Source organism: Peromyscus eremicus, chromosome 13 (genome assembly GCF_949786415.1).
Source record: "Peromyscus eremicus chromosome 13, PerEre_H2_v1, whole genome shotgun sequence".
Classification (NCBI taxonomy): domain Eukaryota; kingdom Metazoa; phylum Chordata; class Mammalia; order Rodentia; family Cricetidae; genus Peromyscus; species Peromyscus eremicus.
In genome coordinates, this window is record NC_081429.1 from 39,248,522 (window position 1) to 39,271,090 (window position 22,569).

Sequence of the window (22,569 nt, forward strand, 5' to 3'; positions counted from 1 at the left end):
AAAACATAGCTCTTTCTCCTGGCAGTCAGACACAGACACAGCAGTAAACACAGGGTCCGCTTTTGGGGATCCTATATCCTGCTGAGCGGAGACCCATAGCGAATGGGTAAGTATGATGTCAGGTCGTGACAGTCACTTTGAAGGCAAGACAGGTAGAGAGTGACTCTGGGCTGGGGAGTGGACCTGAATGGGGGGGGGGGGAGCTTCATGCAGGGCCTTCCTGGCTGAGGGAACAGCCTGTCCAGCGGCTCCAAGGCCCTGGGATGAGTGCTAGGAAGAGAAGGCAGGCCTGTGTGGCTGCAGAGGAGCAAGGAAGAGCAACACTTTGTCCTTTCTCACTCATTCTGGATGCACTGGATCCGGGACCCTCACATTCCTCGGGAGTCATGAGACCGCTTAGGCTCGTCCATCCCTGCATGTGACTCAAGTCTCTTAGCCACCCCATGGGCAGAAGCACTGTCTGCCCTTTGTTTCCCTGGGTCCTGGACTGTGTTTTCTAGGATGTTTCTGTAACCCGCAGCTTTGGGAAACGGAGGTAGGGCCTGCCTCTGACTCCCAAGGAATGTGGTCACCCGCCAGTGCTTTGGCGAATGTTTGTGGTTTTTTTAGACTTTTTTTTTTTTTTTTTGGTATTATCGCTGCAGCTTTTCACCCCACAATGAAACCTACCATGAAATTGATAAAATGACAACTTTGGTTGGAACAGGGTCACAGCTTAGATTTCCCCATGTTAGGCAGCTCCCTAGAGATCATTGTGGGAACTGTCCCACATGGTTCCAGAAACACTGCTGTTGAGCCACTAAACGTCCCTTTAGATTCCGATCTGATAGCTGCAAAGGATACTATTTTAAACTCTTAGGGAAGACAGATTGTGTTTTAGGGAAAAAATTAACTTACCAATTATTAACAGGCCAGTACAAATTTAGCATGGTACATGCGTTGTGTTTGGAGTGCAAGTTGGGGGCATTTTTTTTAAATTAAAAATTATTATTTGTGCTGGGTGGTGGTGGCACACGCCTTTAATCCCAGCACTGGGAGGCAGAGGCAGGTGGATCTCTGTGAGTTTGAGGCCAGCCTGGTCTACAGAGGGAGTTCCAGGATAGGCTCCAAACCTACACAGAGAAACCAGAGAAACCCTGTCTAGCAAAACCAAACCAAACAACCAAACAAATAAATAATTATTTGTGTGTGTGTGTGTGTGTGTGTGTGTGTGTGTGTGTGTGTGTATGTGCATAGGTCAGAGCTGGTTCTCCTTCCACTGTGGGATATGGGATGGGAATTGAACACAGGTCATCAGGCATCAGGCTTTTATGTGCCGAGCCATGTGGCCCACCCAGCAGCAGCGTTGAGTATTGCGGGCTGCATTTCTCTTCCAGTTTGCTGGCTGCTTTTGCGCAGTCCCACCTGTTTGTTTACGTACTCTCTGTGGCTGCTCTTAGCAGGGCGACAGAGTTGAGTTGCTGTGACAGACTTTTGGTATCTGGCTCTGCCAGAAGAAGAGCTAGCCGCTGAGCTCTATATGAGGCACTTAGTTAGGCTTGGTGTTTTGTTTGGTGTGGGGTGGGGAGGGTTGGCGCAGACTTGCCTGAATGATCATGTGATTTAATTTTCATATGAAAAGGGTGTAAAAATGGCTCCTCAGTGAGAGGCTTCTCACTGATAGTGATAATTTGGAGGGAATTTAGAAATTGAGAATCTTTTTTTTTTTTTTAAATTTGTAGTATGAAATATTTTTCATTTACTGATTTTTTTCTCTTTGAATAAACCTGTGGTACAATGATCCAGTATAGAATATTAGTACAAATTAAAAAACTAGTATTTTAAAATATTTTATATGCGTTGGTGTTTTGCCTGCATGTATATCTGTATGAAGGTGTTGGATCCTGGAGTTATGAGCTGCCATGTGGGTGCTGGGAATTGAACCTAGGTCCTCTGGAAGAGCAGTCAATGCTCTTACCCACTGAGGTATCTCTCCAGCCCCCTAAAAAAAACCCTAAATTTTATTGTAAAAGCCAGAGGTGGTAGATGACTTCCAAAAAACATCTTTCAGACAAAACAGGACTGATGCGCAGATGAACTCACAGAACTTAGGACAGCCTGCTCAGGTCTTAGCCAGACCAAAAATCCTAGTATTGAGAAGGGGAAGTAATGAAACCTCCTTCCTAACCAAGAAGCTACTTGCAATTGGATCTGCTGTGGAAGGGAAAAATCTGTTTTCTCTAGTGGAGCGTCACTGGGAATATCAACCACACTCCAGGACAAGGCCCCATTCCTGGGAGAGGTTGGCCAACACAAAATGGCCTTTTTTAAATTTTTTATTTATTTTTTATTTTTTAGACATGGCTTATGTAGCTGTCCTGGCTCTCACGCTGCAGGCCAGGTTGGCCTCGAACTCACAGAGATCCATCTTCTTCTGCTTCCTGAGTGCTGGGGTTAAAGATGTTTGACACCCTTGCCTGGTTTAGACTCCGTGTGTGTGTGTGTGTGTGTGTGTGTGTGTGTGTGTGTGTGTGTGTTTTATTGTTTTGCTTTGATTTTTTTTCTCTTATTGATTTTCTTTTTCGCTTTTTGATTGTTAGTCTGTTTTCAATTTTGTTTGTTGTTGTTGTTGTTGCTTCCCAAGAAAGAGGGAGAGAAGAACAGAGAAGATGAAGTTGGATGGGGAGGGAGGTGGGGTTGGGGGGAGGGAAAAGAATATAATCAAAATATATTGTATGAAAAAATTTAAAAGTCAATAATCTTTAAATTCCAACTGTATTAAAATGCACTTTATCTTAGAGTACTGCGATACCACCCTTGTCCCTCACAATTCTGGGATCTTCAATCCGTAGGAATTGTCTTAAGGGCTTTGTTTGAGTTAATGAGAACCCACCATGTTGATAAGCAGGAAAGAGGCAAAGGTCTCCTGAACAAGACGAGGCTGTGTCTCCAGGATTAACAGGCCGCTTCCTAATTGGGCTGATAAGGAGAGACCGCGCCTGTCTGTGTGTGCCAGGAACCACTTGGTAATGATCAACAGATGTTTTAGCCAGATAATTTCCCCGTGGAACCAGGACTGTTGCTGCTTACGTGGTTGTTTTACCTCGGGGCTCCCAGTATATCACATCAGGCTTTGCAAGTGGAAGCCCTAAATACCCGTGGTCATATGCAAATACCACACTATTTTATCTAAGGGACTTGAGCATCTTCAGATTCTGACATCCGTCAACACACACACACACACACACACACACACACACACACACACACACACTATATATATATATATATATATATATATATATATATATATATATATATATATATAATTTGAGTGTATCTCCCAGTATACGTTACATTCCCCTGCCTCATAATATAATATAAGTGCTATGTAAGTAGTCTCCCACAGTTCACCCATACATTTAAACGTGGCTGAGGTCTTTGATGAAGTGGCCTTTATCATGGTACATTCTTCTTTTTCTTATGTACCCTTTTATTTTTTAAATTTATTTATTTACTTGTTTTTAAAGATTTACTTTATGTGCATTGGTGTCTTGCCTGCACGTGTGTCTGTGTGAGGGTGTCGGATCCCCTGGAAATGGAGTTACAGACAGCTGTGACCTGCCATGTGGGTGCTGGGAATTGAACCTCCGGCCCTCAGGAAGAGCAGCCAGTGCTCTTAACTGCTGAGCCGTCTCTCCAGCCCCTCATGGTACATTCTCAAGGTAACTGTGTGAAGTGGCCATTTCTACCTTGCTGGAAACAAGAAGTCTTCCTTTCCTTTCCGCGAGCAGGAACTTAGTCTTACTGTCCCTGGCCTTTGGTGACAGCAGTGGATTGTCATTTTTCTGTGCAGTAATTGGGATCCTAGAACTCTTGAGTTGGTTCCAAGTAGTTGCTTAGGAATACTCGTGACTCATGGCAAACATTGCTTCCCCGAGCTGCATTATTAGCTATATCACATTCTGAGTTGTAACCCTGAAACCCCGTGAGGCCTGACCTATCAGACAAAATGAGCTAGCTCTGTACTGCTTAGCCATCCCTTTCCAAGGCTTTGTTCGTGTGCCTGGGCAGTGGTAAGAGCTGTGAGCTAGCCTTCGGCTTAATCTGATTAAAACCAGATAGGGAATTAGGTCAGAGGCCTTGGACCACAATGCAGTCTGTTTCCAGAGGAGATACGGAGTAAAAATAAACAGGGGGAGTGGGCACAGCACTGCTCAGCATTTACCTTTGACCTTTCCTAGGCGGAAGCAGCTGAACACTGCAACAGGCCGTGGGACTGAGTGAGCGGCTAGGGCGGGATGTATCGTTCCAAAGCAGTAACCCAAGGGTGATGTCTGTCACCTGAGCCTCTGAGTGGCATGTATACAATCTGCTCTCAAGTTTTTCTTTATTAATCTTTGTGACCTCATTTTGGGTGGACCTCGGGGCCTGGTGGCATAGCGGCATGCTAGGCCTGACGGCCTTCAGTGCCGATTCCAGTAAAATCTGGTGCTGTGTGACTTTTCCTGGAGAGGTGCAAATACATGTGTGTTTATTCACCCTGGATAGAGAGGGCCCCGATGGACCAATGAAGGGGTTCTGTCCAAGTCTGGGATGTTGGACTGATGGTTTGATTGGGGTTAATTACAGGAGATGGGTGACTCAGGCAAGGCACACCAGTAGGAAGTCACACCCCAGTCCACTGACATAGTCACAGAGTCTTGTGAGGCTCAGGAGCCTGTCCCCTCCCTCCAGGAGGAATGGTCACAGGCCTGATGTCATGGAGGTCATCATAGGTACTCAGCTGCAAGGTGGAGGTAGTGATCATACCCAGCCTGGGGGAAATAGCTGTGTTACCCCACGTTTTCCTTTTTGTTCCCAAATTATTTATTTATTGATTGGTTGATTGGCGTGTGTGTATGTATACATGCCATGGCTCATACCTGCATAGAAATCAGAGGACAGCTTCCAGGAGTTGATTCTGTCCTACCACGTACATTCTAGGGATTGAACTCAGATCATCAGGCTCAGTGGCCAATCCTCTTACCTGCTCAACTGTCTCTCTCAAGGAGATAAGAAGATCAGTAGGGAGGACCCAAGTGTTACTGAACCAGGTCCATTTTGCCTGGCCCATAGCATGTCAGTCACCGAAATAACGAGAGTTTCATTTGTTTGACTGTTTTTTTTCTTTTCTTTTTTTTTTGGTTTTTTGAGACAGGGTTTCTCTGTAGCTTTGCGCCTTTTCCTGGAACTCTCTTGGTAGCCCAGGCTGGCCTCGAACTCACAGAGATCCGCCTGGCTCTGCCTCCCAGGTGCTGGGATTAAAGGTGTGCGCTGCCACTACCCATTGAAATGATGAGTTTTTCAAAATAGGAAGTTTATTCATGAGGAAGCCATGCGTGGGGTCAGGAGAGCAGACTTCAGCTATTCCTATTCAAGGATATGGTTTAGGAGTATTTACGGTTAACAAATCTGGGTGGTCTGGTGTGTGGGAAAAGGGTGACTAGAGGTAAGGGAAACTGAAAAAAAAAATGGCATTCTGTATATGCACAATCAGATTTCACGGCTCTTCCCATTCAGACAGTGTTGACATTAGCATGCTTTGGGTGTGGAGTTTTGGTCCTCTGACTTTGACAGGTCACCCGTCAGACACTTGTAAAAGGCCTGAGTGAAGGGTCAGCGGCATCAACCATTTTGAGCCGCTCACAAGTTCCTAAAAAACAAACGCAGGCATCGTGACCTACGGAGAGGTGTTAACTGTAGCGTAGCGCATGAGAACGTATCTCTTAGCTGCATAACTTCTACAATGGTGGTGACACCGAACATCTGGAAGCAAGCAAAGCCAGAGGGCGCATCCCCTCAGCTCTGCAGGTCAAGTTCCAGCATCAGAAGCTGCTTCTGTCACTGAAGGAGGGGTCTGGTGAGGACAGTGAAGCCTTCATCAGAATTTGACCTACTCAGCTGAAAAGGCTCTTTTCTCCATCAGCTCTGGTTACCAGCAACTAGACCTTCCTTTCTTAGAGTGTCCCATAGTAATGGCACCCTCTGGTTGAGGCCCTAAAGCCAAATGTGAGGGCTGTTGGGGAGACAGGTCCTGGAGCCCCATAGACCTAAGTGCCAGGTCTCTGGACGCTGATCCCTCTTGGACTGAATGAATTCCTTGGCACTCTCTCCTCAGAGGTTCATCTAGGCTGATACGTATCCTTTGGTGTACTGGGTGTCTCTGTTCTGTCATTGGAGCCTGTCCCGTCTGGGGCGAGGCAGAGGCAGATGGCTATGAGTGGACCGGCTGTCTAGGAACAATGAAATAGAATCCGACCCTTCCCGTGTGCACACCATGTCTGATGGACTGAGAAAGCAGACTTTGAGAGCGCCGACAGACAGTGCCCCTTCTGCTCCGGTGGCCTTGACACTGTCTAGTCCGGGGATGTCTAGAGGAAACTCTGATCTCCCTTTGCATAATTGACTCTCTGACACCCTCCTTCCTTGCCAAGTCTCTCCAGTCTGTCGCTCGGCCCAGGTGGCGTGAGGTCTGGTTGCATTGGTCTTCTTTCTGCTGCTGGATAGTAATGGGCAGCTAGAGAATAGAGGAGGGATGCCCCTCTTTTTATTTATTTACTTTTATTATTTATTTATTTATTTATTTATTTATTTATTTATTTATTATTTGTGGTTTTTTGAGACAGTGTTTCTCTGTTTAACAGCCTTGGCTGTCCTGGAACTCACTTTGTAGATCAGGCTGGCCCCGAACTCACAGAGATCCACCTGCTGTTGCCTCTCACGTGCTGGGATTAAAGGAGTGCCCACCATACTTGGCATTCCCTTCTTCTTCTTCTTCTTCTTCTTCTTCTTCTTCTTCTTCTTCTTCTTCTTCTTCTTCTTCATTTATTTAACTTTATTTTATGTGCATTGGTACAAAGGTGTCAGGTCCCCTGGAACTGGAGTTACAAACAGTTGTGAGCTGCCATGTGGGTGCTGGGAATTGAACCTAGGAATTTATGGAAGAGCAGCCAGTGCTCTTAACTGCAGAGCCATCTCTCTATTATTATTATTATTATTATTATTATTATTATTATTGTTATTATTTATTACATCCTGGCCAGTTTTCCTTCCCTCCCCTCCCCCTGTTTCCCCCCTCCTCCCCCAGATTCCCACCCCCCAGAATAGAGGAAGGCCACACTTCTGCTTTCTATACTTAGGTGACCAGACCAGAGATCATTTTTGGGAAGTTTTATGTTATATCTCTTTGAATTCTCATTCCCACACCTCGTTGGTGATGGAGGAACAATATTACGGGCTAAGTTTGGGTCTGGTTGAGTGGCAACTCTTTGAGAACTATGGGATCTGGGAAGCAGATAGTTTCGAGTTTAATTAAGTTGAGGTTTCCTATTTAATCAACTGAGTGTTTGCCTCAGAGTCTCACCTGACAGGTTCCTGCTCTACATCCTCTTGGGTTTCTTATGAGCGTGATGAACGCAGAGGGGCAACTCAGGGCCTGTCACCCAGTTGTCCTTGATAGTTTTAGTGCTGAAAGAGACAGGTCTGGAAAACAGCCTTCAGATCTCAAACGGCTGATCAGGCACAGAGTGGAAGGGATCACGGATTATCTGATTTTATTTCATCTTCATTGAATTCATTGCTTCTCAAATATATGTGAGTCAAAATACTTTATTATATAAATCTGCCTTGTTCAAAATAGGAAAGGATTATACATTATTATTATTATTATTATTATTATTATTATTATTATTATTCAAGACAGGGTTTCTCTGTGTAGCTTTTGGAGCCTGTCCTAGAACTCACTCTGTAGACCAGGCTGTCCTCGAGCTCACAGAGATCTGCCTGCTTCTGCCTCCTGAGGACCGGGATTAAAGGCGTGCGCCACCACCGCCCAGCCAAATTATTTTTCTTTACATTTATTTATTGCACACGTGTGTGCACACACCCTCGTGCTACCAGTGCACGTGTGGAGGTCAGAGGACAATTGGGAGAGTTGGCTCTCTCCCTCCACCGTGTGAGCCCTGGGTATGAAACTCAGTTTGTTCGGTTTCACAGCAAGAGCCCTCTACCCACCGAGTCATCTAACTAGCCCCTAAGTAGCTTTTTCTTGTGGGACGTAGCGCTGTGTTCTAGATTTGAAAGGCACTCCATCACCTACAACACTTGGCTTCCTCATGCGTCTTACTCACCGCTGAGGTCTGCAAACCCATTGTCAGATGCACCGCGTATGAAGGACTACGCAGGGTACCGATGAACCCGGGTTCTAGTGTCCAAGGAGCCTGTACTCTAGTAGTGAAGGAGACCCTGCACACACCAATGTGGCAGTGTAGAGACAATAAACCTGCTCATAAAGACTGAGGGAGTTCTAGGGAAGGGGCCATCACTTCCAGTGAAGCGGAAAGAGGTGGTGGCCTTGATAAGTAGGATTTAGATGCAGAGTAGTGGTTCTCAACCTTCCCAATGCTGTGAGCCTTTCTGTTTTTGTTCATTATGTTGTGGTGACCCCCCCAACCATAAAGTTATTTTCGTTGCCACTTCATGTCTGTCATTTTGCTACTGTTACGAATTGTAAACATAACAGCTTACATAAACATGTAAACATCTTATGTTTTCTGATGGTCTTAGGCAGTCCCCGGGCTGAGAAACACTGATGTAGAGGCGTGCGAACGATCATTCTTGGTCAAAGACACCACGGCAGTAGAGGACAGTGTGTGTGTCTCAGCTCTGTAATCGCAGCACGGAAGCAGGAGGATTGCTGCTAGTTTCAGGACCGCCTGAGCTACATAGTAAGAGCGTGTCAAAAACAGAGCAAAGGGTGTGGGGGGGGTATCCTGTAATCGTGTGGATGAACATAGAGGTTATTGTGTTATGATCTGAATGGGATAAGCCAGATGCAAAAGGACAGATACTGCCTGATGTCACCTCTGTATGGATTCTGAAGTGGCATATTTGTACAAACAGAGGGTAGAATTATGGTATCAAAGGTTGGAGTAGTGACCAGGGGAATTGCTGTTTAGAGAATACAGTGTTAAATTTATTGTTTTTAAATTTTATTTTTATGTGTGAGTGTTCTGTCAGCATGCCTGTTTGCACACCATATCCATGCCTGGTGCCCACAGAGGTCAGAAGAGATCGTCAGATCACTTGGAACTGGAGTTTTATGGATGGTTGTGAGCCATCCATATGCATGCTAGGATCCGAACCTAGGTCCTCTGCAAGAACCAAAAAAGCGCTTTTAACTGCTAAGTGAACTCTTCAGCCCTGGAGAATACAGTGCTTTGATTTTGCACAGGAAAAATGGTCTGTCTTAGTTAGGGTTTCTATTGCTGGGAAGAGACACCATGATCATGGCAACTCTTGTAAAGGAAAACATTTAATTGGGGCTGGCTTGCAGTTCAGAGGTTCAGTCCATTATCATCATGGTGGGGAAGCGTGGCAGTACACAGGCAGACATGGTGCTGGAGAGGGAGCTGAGAGCCTTGGTCCACAGGCAGCAAGAAGAGAGAGAGCCACAGGGCCTGGCTTGAACATCTGAGACCTCAAAGCCCAGCCCACAGTGACATACCTCTTCCAACAAGGCCACACCTCCTCCAACAAGGCCACACCTCCAATAACACTCCCAGTGAGCCCGTGGGGGTCATTTTCATCCAAACCCCCACATGATCTAATGAACTTAAATCAGTGTTCATGTTCGCAGCCAGCTCTTGGCCCTCAAAGCTGGAAGGTAGTGGCACAAGATTCCATTTTTTTCCTTCTCTTCCATGTTGTTGCTTCAGCCTTCCTATCAGTCAGTTCTAATCTGATTTGGGCCAACAACTGAAGAGGAGAAACAAAAAAAAATTAGCTGTGAACATTCCAGGTGTTCATTTCAGTCACAAATTTTCAATTTAGCGTGGTTCCCAGATGTTGCACAGAATTAATTCCACATTATTCTTTTTGTCAGATCTTTGCCAGTTCACCCATTCTTAATATTTAAGGCTACCCCAGCACACTGACCACAGCGTACTGTTTTGGAAATTATGGGAAAATCAACACAAGTTAAGAAAATAAAACTTAACAATGTTTGGTGCTTAGTGGAACGAAATTCTCCTGTGAAGGTTATTTAACTGATCTTGAATTTTTATTTTCAAGTTGCTTCAAGCTTAAAAAGTAAGTCATTACAATTTAACAGTTATGAAGTACATCAAGAACTTCTTCCTTTCTAACATGAAGGAGTAGGTCTTTTCAGTTATGAAAAGATGTAGTTGGAGAAGATTTTGTATGCCATCGTTCCCTCACTTTGGTTCTGTTGTTTGGAGTCCTATATTTAAGGGGAATTCAGTCTCCACTTCTCACTCATTTTATTAAATCCAAATTTCAGTTAAGTTCTGCTCAGGCTTCTACTGGTTTTAGAGTTTTGTTTTGTTTTTTTTTTTCCACAAAACTTTTAGGTATTATTATGTTAAAAAAGATAATAATCTCTGGGCAGTGGTGGCGCACGCCTTTAATCCCAGCCCTTGGGAAGCAGAGCCAGGTGGATCTCTGTGAGTTTGAGGCCAGCCTGGTCTACAGAGCAAGATCCAGGACAGGCAACAAAACTACACAGAGAAACCCTGTCTCTAACCCCCCCCCCAAAAAAAAAGATAGTAATCTTATGTGTGGATGAATGGATATGTGAAAGTTTTATCCCGTTAATCTTTTTTTTTAACATTTATTTGTTATGTATACAGTGTTCTGCCTGCATGTATGCCTGCACACTAGAAGAGGGCGCCAGATCTCATCCTAGATGGTTGTGATCCATTATGTGGTTGCTGGGAATTGAACTCAGGACCTCTGGAAGAGCAGCCAGTGCTCTTAACCTCTGAGCCATTAATCTTATGTGCAGGCTATTTACCGTAGGGGAGGCTGGGCTCCTAGTGTGTGTGTCACCATTCAGCTGCCGAGGGTCCTTTTGCTCGTGAGTAGATCGTGGGTAGGTAAGAAGGTAGTCCCTAGTGGCCTTTGTCTTCACAGTGTTTGGTAGCAGTGAAAAGAGTTGTAGGCGGGTAGAGGGCGCACAGGTGACATCCTCTAATGCTACTGTCCTGGTACAGGGACCCAGGTCTCTGATTCTTGATCCTTGGTGGTCGCCAGCTACAGCTCAGCCTGGGGTTTGAGACTCTTGGCTCTGAAAACATGACAACTCTCAGGAACCTTTGTGACTGGGGCCTACAGGCTGTCACCTCTGGCTCTTTTAGTCCTTCTTTATACCCTCCCTCTCTGTACCAAGGTTTATTTATTTATTTTCATGTATATGGGTGTCTTGCAGGCATAGATGTGTGCAAAGTGCCCTCAAAGGCCAGAAGAGGGCATCCGATCCCCTGGAACTGGAATTACAGATGTTAGCTGCCATGTGGGATCCGAGAACCAAACCCAGGTCCTCTGCAAGAAGAGCAAGTGCTCTTTCCCACTGAGCCCTCTCCTCAGCCCTGATTGGCTCTCTCTTACTGACTCTCTTCTTCCTCTTGCCTTCGTTCTGTCTTGAGTACTCTGGACTTTTCTCTTCAGATGCTCCTTCAGTAGTCAGTAACCACTGCCGGTACTTGGGTACCCATGGCAACAAACAGGAGTGGGGGGGCACCATGGGGACTGACCTTGGGTAGCCGGGGTCATTCAAGCACAGCATCCCTTGTCACTGAGGATGGAACCCTGGAGGGCTGCTGAGACCTCTGTTGGAATCAGCAGGGTTCAGGCCTGGACACACCGCTTTCTGCGCGCTTCCTGCGCACTTCACAGGCGGCCCCGCTAAGCTCCCTGTCCCACTGCTGCTTCTGCAGGCCACGTGTGGCCTGAGAGGTTCCTGGCATTTGGGTCTAGGTGATACCAAGTCCCGGCTTGGCACTGGGTGGAATGGGATCTTTACCTGTTAAGCTGGAATCAAGCCTCCCCCAGCCGGTGCTGCTGCCTGAGATAGGCACTAGTTTGGTTGTGAAGTTGCCAGGCACTATTCACCACCAACCACAGATGTTCATTTTGGAGCAGTCACAAGTCATTAAACTTTATATTTAGGACCAATCCCAGTCTTGTGTGAAATGTAGTAGCCTCTCCACCAGGGGAACTGTAAAATAATGAATAGTGGACAATAGGAGAAGTCTGGCACCTGGATGATCCAAGGGCTTTCTCTTCCTGCTGTTCATTTATTAGTTATTTTTCTGTTGCTAAATATCAACACTGGATTTTATATGACTCCATGTAATTTTAGTGCCTCTAACACTGCATAATAAAGCTTTTGTCTGTCCATGGAAAGAATCTTGTCCGGGCATCAGCACTGGACTGAGACAAATTAGTAGACCTTTAATCACAAGTTAGTGAAGCTACCTAGTGGTTTGTTACATAAGTTAAGGTTCTGGGTTCTCATGAAGCAACTGCTTGGTTATGTGAACTCCCAATGAAGTGTGAGTAAAGTTGTGATCACTTTGCATTGAGTCCACAGGATCAGTTTTGGAAGAGAGGAAACACCGTATGGTGCTAATAGTTTACTCAGCCTTTTAAAGGTTTAGTTTTTAATTATGTGTGTGCATATATGCATAAGTGCAGTACCTGTGGCGACCAGAAGAGGGCATTGTATCCCTGGAGCTGGAGTTGCATGTGGTTGTGAGCTACCCAGCCTGGGTGCTGGGAACTGAACTTGGGTCTCTACAAGAGCAGTGTGTGCTCTCTCTGAATCATGGAGCCATCTCTGCAGCACCTGTGTGTGTAGTCTTAAAACAAAGCAAACAAACAAAAGCCAGCACTCAAGGCAGCTTATATGAAAGCACAGTGAGAGAGCAAAACTGAACCTGAGAACAGAAGAGGGAATGATAGTGAGAAGGACGTAGAAAGCAGTCCCAAGTGATGGCCGTCCTAAGATCTTCCTAAAGCCTATGTGCTGTGGGATGTTCTGTTTGGCAAATGTGTTGCTCTGATTGGTTGGTAAATAAATCACTGATTGGCCCATGACCAGGCAGGAAGTATAGGCAGGACAAGGAGGAGAATAAAGCTGGGAAGTGGAAGGCTGAGTCAGGGAGACACTGCCAGCCACCATGGTGACAAACGGCATGTGAAGATGCCGGTAAGCCACGAGCCACGTGGCAAGGTATAGATTTATAGAGATGGATTAATTTAAGCTGTAAGAACAGTTAGCAAGAAGCCTGCCACGGCCATACAGTTTGTAAGCAATATAAGTCTCCGTGTTTACTTGGTCGGGTCTAAGCAGCTGTGGGACTGGCAGGTGAGAGAGATTTGTCCTGACTGTGGGCCAGGCAGGAAAACTCTAGCTACACCTATGTGTTTTCCACAAGAAGACACTGAAACTTCAGAGGAATATGGAAACTGATCAGTCATAAAATTCTGTGTCCAGAAAGAGGAAACAGTCTTTAGGAAAAATAATTTGCCTTTTGATGCTAAGAGCATAGAAAACTTTCTTCTAGCTATTATCACAAGTGGGTTATTGCTCAATATAATGTAATATATATTTTTATATTACATATAATATATATGTAAATGTATAATTTCTCCATCCACACAATGCATGACAGAAATATTTCTGAATGTTTGGGAATTATTTCTTTTTCAAAGATTTATTTTTTATTATTATTATTATTATTATTATTATTATTATTTTTTTTTTTTTTTGGTTTTTTGAGACAGGGTTTCTCTGTGTAGTTTTGCGCCTTTCCTGGAACTCACTTTGGAGACCAGGCTGGCCTCGAACTCACAGAGATCCGCCTGGCTCTGCCTCCCGAGTGCTGGGATTAAAGGCGTGCGCCACCACCGCCCGGCTTATTTTTTATTATTTTTAATTTTGAGTGTGTATCTGTTGGTATGTGTACATGCGTGCAGGTACCCACAGAGGCAGAGGCATCAGGCTCCCCTGGAACTGGGGTTAGAGGATGTCTGACATCAGTGTTGGAACCAAACTCAGGTCCTGTGTAAGAGCAGTGAGCGCTCACAGCTGCTGAGCCGTCTCCGCAGCCCCTCAGGGTTAGATCTGCACTGACTTGAAGGAGGAAGTGTGTTAGCTTCCATTGGAAGGCCCTGGAAACAACTGAGCCTCACAGTAAGCCGTTGTGGCGTAGGCAGTGAACAGCCATATTGTAGGTGAGGCTCAGGCAGTGAGGCGGGCCGTCAGTGGGGCTGGATCCAGACCTGGACAGACAGTCTGGCTCAGCTGGGTATGTTGTACCGAGTGGACACATAAGTACTGTAAGGTCTCTCCACCGAAAAGGCCATTGCCTTTACAATTTCTCCAGTTTAGGGGCAGGGGTTGGCTAGGTATGCTTTTATGTGATGCTAAGATGAGGCCAGGATTGCATATTAATTTTTTAAAATTAAAAAACTGAGAAAAGATCTTCACCAACCCCACATCTGATAGAGGACTGATCTCCAAAGTATATAAAGAACTCAAGCAACTAGACATCAAAATACTGAACAATCCAATTAAAAAATGGGCTAAAGAGCTAAACGGAGAATTCTCAAAAGAAGACTCTCAAATGGCTGAAAGACATTTAAAGAAATGCTCAACATCCTTAGTCATCAGAGAAATGCAAATCAAAGCGACTCTGAGATACCACCTTACACCTGTCAGAATGGCAGTGATCAAAAACACTAATGGCAGTCTGTGTTGGAGAGGATGCAGAGCAAAGGGAACACTCCTCCACTGTTGGTGGGAGTGCAAACTTGTACAACCACTGTGGAAATCAGTATGGTGGTTTCTCAGAAAATGGGAATCGATCTACCTCAAGACCCAGCCATACTACTCTTGGGCATATACCCAATGAATGCCCAATCATACCACAAAGAAACATGCTCAGCTATGTTCATAGCAGCATTATTCATAATAGCCAGAACCTGGGAACAACCTAGATGCCCGTCAACTGAAGAACAGATTAAGAAAATGTGGTACATATACACAATGGAGTACTACTCAGCAGAGAAAAACAATGACAGCATGACATTTGCAGGCAAATGGATGGAACTAGAAAATATCATCCTGAGTGAGGTAACCCAGACTCAGAAGGACAAACATGATATGTACTCACTCATAAGTGGATTCTAGATATAAAGCAAAGAACAATCAGACTGCAACCCACAGATCCAGGGAGGCTACCTAGCATGGGGGAGACCCTAGGATGACTGTGGCTTATAATAAGTTTTGGTTTTACTCAATCACTGGGCAAGCCTCAGTGAAACATTTCACTATTAGGATAAGAATTTATACTGTATCAAGCTGATGATAGAAAATAAAATAAAATAAAAATTTTTCATCTCACTTACACAACTTAAGTAAAATATAGCTCTCTGAACAGATGAAGATAGGTCTCTTCTGTATCCGAGAATCTAATCAATATTTATATGTATAATTCAGCTATCATTTGGCTTAAGGGCTTATTGGGAAATGTTATCATTTATATTATTTTCTACAGAGAAAATATTTTACTGTACACATATACAAAAAAAAATTCTTTTAGGTGTGTGGATGTTTTGTGTGCAGTATGTTGTACATCATGTGCATGCAGTGCCCCCAGAGGCCAGAAGAGGGCGTCAGAGCCCCTTGGAACTGGAGTTGCAGATGGTTGGGAGCCACCGCGTGGCGCTGTGCCTCAAACCTGGGTCCTCCGGAAGAGCGGCCGGTGTCCTAACTGCCGAGCCTTCCCTCCAGCCTCTATGTCATTTCTAAATGATTGAGTTAGCTTCGCTCCCGTCAAAGGCCGCAGACTTTGTCTTTGGCCCTAGGCATCACACACACGTGCACATGCCTTTTTAAAAAAGGAGCAGGAAACCCACAACTTCCCGACCTCATGGCGCAGCAAGTCCTCAGACGCAATCTAAAATGCAGTCATGACAAAGCCCACTGCCTTTGGTCAGCTTTCCTCTTTCAAAGGGGCGTCTTTTAAAGCCTGCGAGTGGCAGCTACATTTATTTCTCTTAACAAGGCATGCCCGTTGAAAGGCCGTCTGCAAGGCAGGTGTGTTTTGAAAGGAATTTAGTAGGGAACAAGTGGTAGCATCGGAAGATTTTCAGTACAGGAGTCAAAATATTAAATAGCTTGTGTCTTAAATCGGACATTTAAAATGATGCTCTCTAAAGCCGTGAGCGGCGACAGTTGTGTTTTTTCGAAGAGAGGAAAAGGTAAAATGATCGTTCTTTACAGATCCGTCTCCTTAAAAGCAAATGCCCCTGACACCTTCAGAGAATGCTGAGGGCAGTAAAAACCTAAGATTCAGCTTCTGTGTTAGGATCTGCATGATGCCGGTACCACCCGAAGACTGGTAAAGAACTTTCCAGAATGGAAACCTTTTCATGGCTCCCTGCGTACCTGAACAATTTACCCTACCAAGAGAGTGATGCTAAGATATGGTGTGGGAAACAGGGCTAGGAATCAGGGTGCTTGGGGTTCCTAGATCTATTATAATTTGTTATCATTCAAACACCACATCTAATGTCTATTACCTGGAATATATTAGATTCATCACATAAATTATTTGAGCCTTAGTTTGTTTCTTCATCTATAAATTGCCCCAAATACATGGATTTTATTAGGTCTTCGTTTTAGGCAGCTGTTGACCTTTCTTTTATTTTGCATATGTCTGTAGTGTGTGTATGTGTGTGTGTGTGTGTGTGTGTGTGTCTCTGCCGATGTGAATAGTATCCCTCAGTCACTCTTTACCTTATTCATAGAGACAGGGCGTCTCAGCTGAAGTCAGAGCTCACCAATTTGGCTAGTCCAGCTATCCAGCTGGCTTCAGTGACAACCCCTCCCCCCATATTTCTGTCTCTGAGTACCCACTGGGCATTGGGTGCTGGGGATCTGAGCTCTAGTCCTCACACTTGTGTGTCAAACACTTTCCCCACTCAGACAACCTTGTACTGATATATATTTTGGAGACAGGGTTTCTCTGTGTAGCTTTGCGCCTTCCCTGGAACTCACTCTGTACCCCAGGCTGGCCTCAAACTCACAGAGATCCGCCTGGCTCTGCCTCTTGAGTGCTGGGATTAAAGGCGTGCGCCACCACCGCCCAGCGACATTCAAAATGTACCGATGTTTTATACCTTAAGTCCTGACAGTAGTCTCGTGTGGAAACTTTACTATTGCATACCCCATTTTGCAGGCAAGGTCACTGCAGTGGAGAAAATTGGTATCAGAGAGTCAAAGTGACATATTTAGAAATGCTGTCACCTAGAAGGGAACATATTCTTCAGCGGTGGTAGCTGATGACATTCTTTCTTGCCAGCTCCATCTTGTCTATGCCTCCTTTTCCGATTGTGTTTAAGATTAGTGTTGTGGAGAACCACACGTTTAAGCAACATACAGTTCAGAAATGAGACAGAGGTTTCAGGCCCGAGGGTGTTAGTAAAAGCGAGTTTTTCTCTCTTTCCAGGAATGGCAGAGACTCAACTATGACATCTACAGCCTGCGGCAGATTCGCAGGGAAGTGCGAAACAGATGGAGGCGCATCTTAGAAGACTTGGGTGAGTCTTGGGAAATGGTAAAAATAACTAGTCACGTGCTCCACTTTTCCCTTTTTCCACCGAGGCTTTTGTAGAAAGATCGTCAGCACTGGCTGTTAAACTGCCTTGTACTGATTTGTTCTTCAGGCTTGCTTTTGTGTTCTCAAGAATAAACCTTGATATTTCCGTTGTCACCAGCTCGTGTTCTTCTTGTGTCCCCAAGTATGAGGTAACCCAGAGTAGTGAAGTCATATGGGTGTCACTATTTACTATAATGCCATTGATTGAGTTGGATGAGGGGTGACTGAGCAGGTAGTAATAGCTTTATGGATATGGCAGGTTGGAAGAAATATTGTTTGTAAGAGACATCGAGACACAACAGCAAATTCTAAACGAAGCAAAAGGAAGAAAAGTTATAAGGTTGGGAAAATACACTTGGCATTATGGTAGATGTTAAACAGTGGCCTTTCTTAATTCTACCAGAATTGAATAAATATAGCCCACGTCATAAAATAAGCTTGCTTTAGTGTTCAGAAATGAACGATCACCTTTAAAGTTCTAGATCATTCTGCTTTGAAATAACATGACCCTGGACATGTTAAAGATTTTCAAAAGTGGGGTACCAGGTTGTTAGCCCTTGCTGTTTAAGTTGGAGGATAGTGGGGTAAAGTGGACACTCTTTAACTTACTCAATATTGCTGTGGGTTAACAGTCTCCTTTTTGAAGTGTAAGTCAGCCTGAGCAGGTTTCCTTCTCTGAGTCTTTCCTGTCTTTAGGGAAATAATTTTTACCAGTTGACCGTACTACCATGAGGAAATCAGGGCTTCAAGATGTAGCAACGTGGAGGTGACCACTGTTCAGGTCCAGGAGAGGTGTAGGGATTCTAGGACAGGGCTGTGGACAATTGTAGTGAGCAGTCAGGGATCGGGTAAGACTTCCCTCAGTAGCGGGAAAAGGTAACAAAGAAATCAACAAGGAGAAACATGAAAATAGTTTTTTATTGTTGTTGTTTGGTTTTGTTTTTTTTCCGGGACAGCCCTGGATGTCTTGGAACTCACTCTGTAGACCAACTGGCCTTAAACTCAGAGATCCACCTGCCTCTGCCTCCTGAGTGCTGGGATTAAAGGTGTGCACCAATACTGCCCTGCGAAAATAGTTTGTTTTTTTTTTTTTTTGGAGACAGGGTTTCTCTGTGTAGCTTTGCGCCTTTCCTGGAACTCGCTTTGGAGACCAAGCTGGCCTCGAACTCACAGAGATCTGCCTGCCTCTGCCTCCCGAGTGCTGGGATTAAAGGCGTGCGCCACCACCACCCGGCGCGAAAATAGTTTTAAGTAGAGAGCCTCCCACTCACACAGAGCTGGGAAGCAGCACTCGGTAGTGCCTCTGACTTAGTTTTTATTGTACAGAATCCACACTTGGATCCCTTCATAACAATCACAGCGATAGATAGTATCCCGGGATGAGCACTTCCTAGTGACGGCTTCACAGAAGGACTCTGTGTTTCTGCCTTAGGTTTTCAAAGGGAAGCAGACTCTCTGCTGTCAGTGACCAAACTCAGCACCATGAGTGACTCTAAAAACACGAGAAAAGCCCGAGAGATGCTGTTGAAACTGGCCGAAGAGACTTCCATCTTCCCAGCCAGCTGGGAGCTCTCCGAGAGGTATCTCTTGGTCGTGGTAAGTGGGTGCCGTTCCTCACCTGCCCTGTTTTGCTTTCCTTCCCCCTTTTCTGTTATTTCCTGGGACTCCCCTGCATCCCAGCCTCGCCAGCTCCACCAGGACAGAGTGACAAATGGTGCTGCCACTGTATGCACCTGTGGCTGGTGGTTCCAAGGGCCACCCGGAGAGCTTTGAAGAGAAGGATTTCTGGATCCTGCCAAAGCTGTTTTTAGCTGGAGTTTTCTTCAGTCCCACTGCTGCTCAGACCCAAGTAAACACACAGAGACTTATACTACTTATAAACTGAATGGCCATGGCAGGCTTCTTGCTGTCTAGTTCTTATATCTTAAATTAACCCATTTCTATTAATAAGTTGCCACATGGCTTGTGGCTTACCAGTACTTTACATCTTGCTTCTCATGGCGGTGCCTGGCAGCAGCATCCCCTGACTGACTCAGCCTTCTACCTCTCAGCATTTGCCTCTCTCTTGTCCCACCTATCCTATACTTCCTGCCTGGCTACTGGCCAACCAGCGTTTTGTTTATCAATCAATCAATCAGAGCAACACATTCACAGCATACAGAACGACATCCCACAGCAACTGTTGAGGCTCAGGTTGTGTTTTTCAGATGATTTCTGCTGTGTGGTTAAAGTTTCTACATCAGGTCAAAGAGTCAGAGTATCTCTACAGCCCAAGATCAGAAAGATTGGCAGAGGGCTGCTGGGAAGAGAGTTTAGTTGGTGATAGTCTTGCTGTGTAAACAGGAAGAGCTGAGTTTGATCCCCAGCACCCACTTTAGGAGCCTGACATACATGGTGGCCTGCTAGTAACCCCAGGGCCGGGACACAGAGAAATAGGCCGATGCCTTAGGCTTGTGGCCCTGCCAGCCTAGCCTAGGCGGGTGTGCCACGGCTCCCAGTGTTTCAAAAAATAATGAAACAAAGGGGGGGTGGTTCTTGAGGAGCAACGCCAAAGGTTGACCTATGACCTTTGCATGCCTGCCGCGTGCACACCGGCCCACCTGAACACCTGCACACACACACACACACACACACACACACACACACACACACACACACCCCTACATGCACATGCGTATGCTCACATACACGAATTACTGTCGGAAACATCTCTTGGGTAATGTACATAAAGGGGTAAGGTAAGCCTCCGAGTCTTGAGATTTTTAATGAATGTTTTACTTGTTTGGTATCATTTCAAGGGCAGGCTTTATTTTTTGTTAAATTTTCTCATCCGTATAGCCCTGTTTCCAACTTGGTAAGTAAGCTTCTTTCTCTTTCTTTTGTCTTTTTTTCTAACTGCAGGACCGTCTCATTGCTCTTGATGCCGCCGAAGAGTTCTTTAAAATTGCTAGCCGAACTTACCCCAAGAAGCCTGGGGTCCCTTGCCTGGTCGATGGCCAGAAAAAACTTCACTACCTTCCATTTCCAAGCCCCTGAAGGCTGGCCTGGAAGAGGGACAGAGTTCTGTCACCATGACATAGTAATTTACCAAAGTCGGACCACTGCCCGTGGTTGCAGATGAGCCAGGAGACGGCTTTCTACACTCAAACACGATTCTGAATCCTACAGAACGTAGTGTCTTCCTCAGGACCTTAGCCTAAGAAGGTTACATTAAAACACCTGGCAACTGCACTGAGAAATGAAGTTAAAGAGTCGGCCGGTGGATAGATGTTCTTTTCTTTTTTCTTTCTTTCTTTTTTTTTCTTTGAGACAGGGTTTCTCTGTGTAGTTTTGGTGCCTGTCCCGGAACTCACTCTGTAGACCAGGCTGGCCTCGAACTCACAGAGATACGCCTGCCTCTGCCTCCCGAGTGCTGGGATTAAAGGAGGTGGGTAGTTTTTCAAGGATAGTCGGATTCCAAGAACTCATCGCCTCCTTTGTTATATAAGCTACAGTCATTCATCCTGTGGAGGACTGGTGTTTTCTAATCAACAAAATAGTATGACTAATAGAGAAACATGTAACTGAGCCCTTTATTACTTCACCAGTTTTGAAAGTAATCATTATTAAATGTAATACTAGACAGAATGCCCCAAATTTCATAAAATTCTAGGCCTTGTGTGGCCTCTCATTGATTTGGAAACACCTGTAGCAGCTCAGACACTGTTTTGAGCAAGAGGCATGGTTGTTTAGAAGCATAGGTGGGTCAGGCAATAGAAATGTGTATTGACACGTAAATGTCTTCATTTGTGACACAGGCATCCTAAACCCTCAACGTTAATCCCCAGCCTCGATGTTACCCAATGACCTCATTTTTTTTTACGTGTTGCCCATTTCTAGTCCAAAAGCCCTTGGCGTTTTATGAATAGCATCTATAGACTGGAATGTTTGGCCTCCATTTCCTGTCTTGAACCTGTTTCCTGCTTATCAGCTGAGGGTGGTACCTGCTGAGGGACCTTGGGGTGCACATTTGTAGATATGCAGGCTGTGACGTATTGACAGAGGTCACCTGTGGGTCTTCCATCGGTCTGAACATGATTTTCAAAATGGAGCTTGCCAAGAGTTCGTGGTTTGTTTTGTTGAAAAGCCTTTAAAGACTTATAGGATTTATCAGTAGACTACTGAGAACAATAGGAATATTTTTATTTTTTAATGATTTTGCACTTCTAACTTCAGGTTGAAAACAAAGTCTGTTCGTGAGGTTGTGACTTGAAAAATTTTATATCCTGGGAAGGATTTCTGGCTTGTGTACTGAATGTTTAAAATATTTACTAGGAAATACATGTCCTCTGTTCATTGATGCATTGTAGACCAATTTAACAGATTCGTTCCCAGAGAAATCTTCCTAGTTTATTAAGTAAGCTGAAAGTTTTATTTTTTTAATATTTAGTGCTTAATCTCTGCCTCATGTTGTTTGAGATTGGCCCCTTGGAAATTTTCACTCACTTCTGTGGGCTTTTAGAAAATAAGCAATAAAATACACAAAAGAAATCTGGGAACATTGTATTGTTTTAATATCTGTACTCAGAATTTGTTTTGTCTTTTGTCTTTTTTGATGTCAAAATAGATGAGTTTGACTGTGTCTGTGGATTGTAAACTATTACCATACTTCTTATTTTTGGTAATGAACACGTAAGGATTATCTCTGTGGTAATTAAAATACATAAAATTACTCAGAAATGTTTCTCCAAGGAATTAAAAGACGTCTACGTGTGCTTCCGAGTTGAATGTGTGTTATATTTCTGACGAATGAGAAGGGCTTCTGGTGTTCCTTCTATGGTCCCATAAGTTAAAGGGCAAAGATGCTGAGAGACCTCTTTCCCCGCTGAATCAGGGAGTGGATTTGTGCTGAGTAGACACTGCAGTGTATGAGAGGCTCGGACTGACTCAAGTGGACACTTCAGAAATCACAGCGTTCTCATCAGGACCAGGGTCCGCAGATGTGTTGGGAGGCCACAGGGCTCTCCTACTTCAATCATCATCCCCTTGTGGGCCACTTCAGAACTTCTCAAAGATTCATCTGTGTGTGCTGGGTGGTTTT

At 44.8% G+C, this 22,569-nt stretch overlaps 1 protein-coding gene across 8 annotated transcripts in view; it reads left to right on the forward strand.

The window, feature by feature from the left end:
- Mreg (melanoregulin) overlaps positions 1 to 22,250 on the forward strand; it is a 68,781-nt gene extending 46,531 nt beyond the window's left edge. For all 8 annotated transcript variants that reach the window (XM_059278162.1, XM_059278158.1, XM_059278157.1 and 5 more), the window contains 3 exons: positions 17,340 to 17,430; positions 18,922 to 19,085; positions 20,391 to 22,250. In XM_059278162.1, the coding sequence (XP_059134145.1) occupies positions 17,340 to 17,430; positions 18,922 to 19,085; positions 20,391 to 20,525 (390 nt within the window). In that variant the 3' untranslated portion in view covers positions 20,526 to 22,250. The remainder of the gene's footprint in view (positions 1 to 17,339; positions 17,431 to 18,921; positions 19,086 to 20,390) is intronic.
- The last annotated feature ends 319 nt before the right edge of the window (positions 22,251 to 22,569 follow it).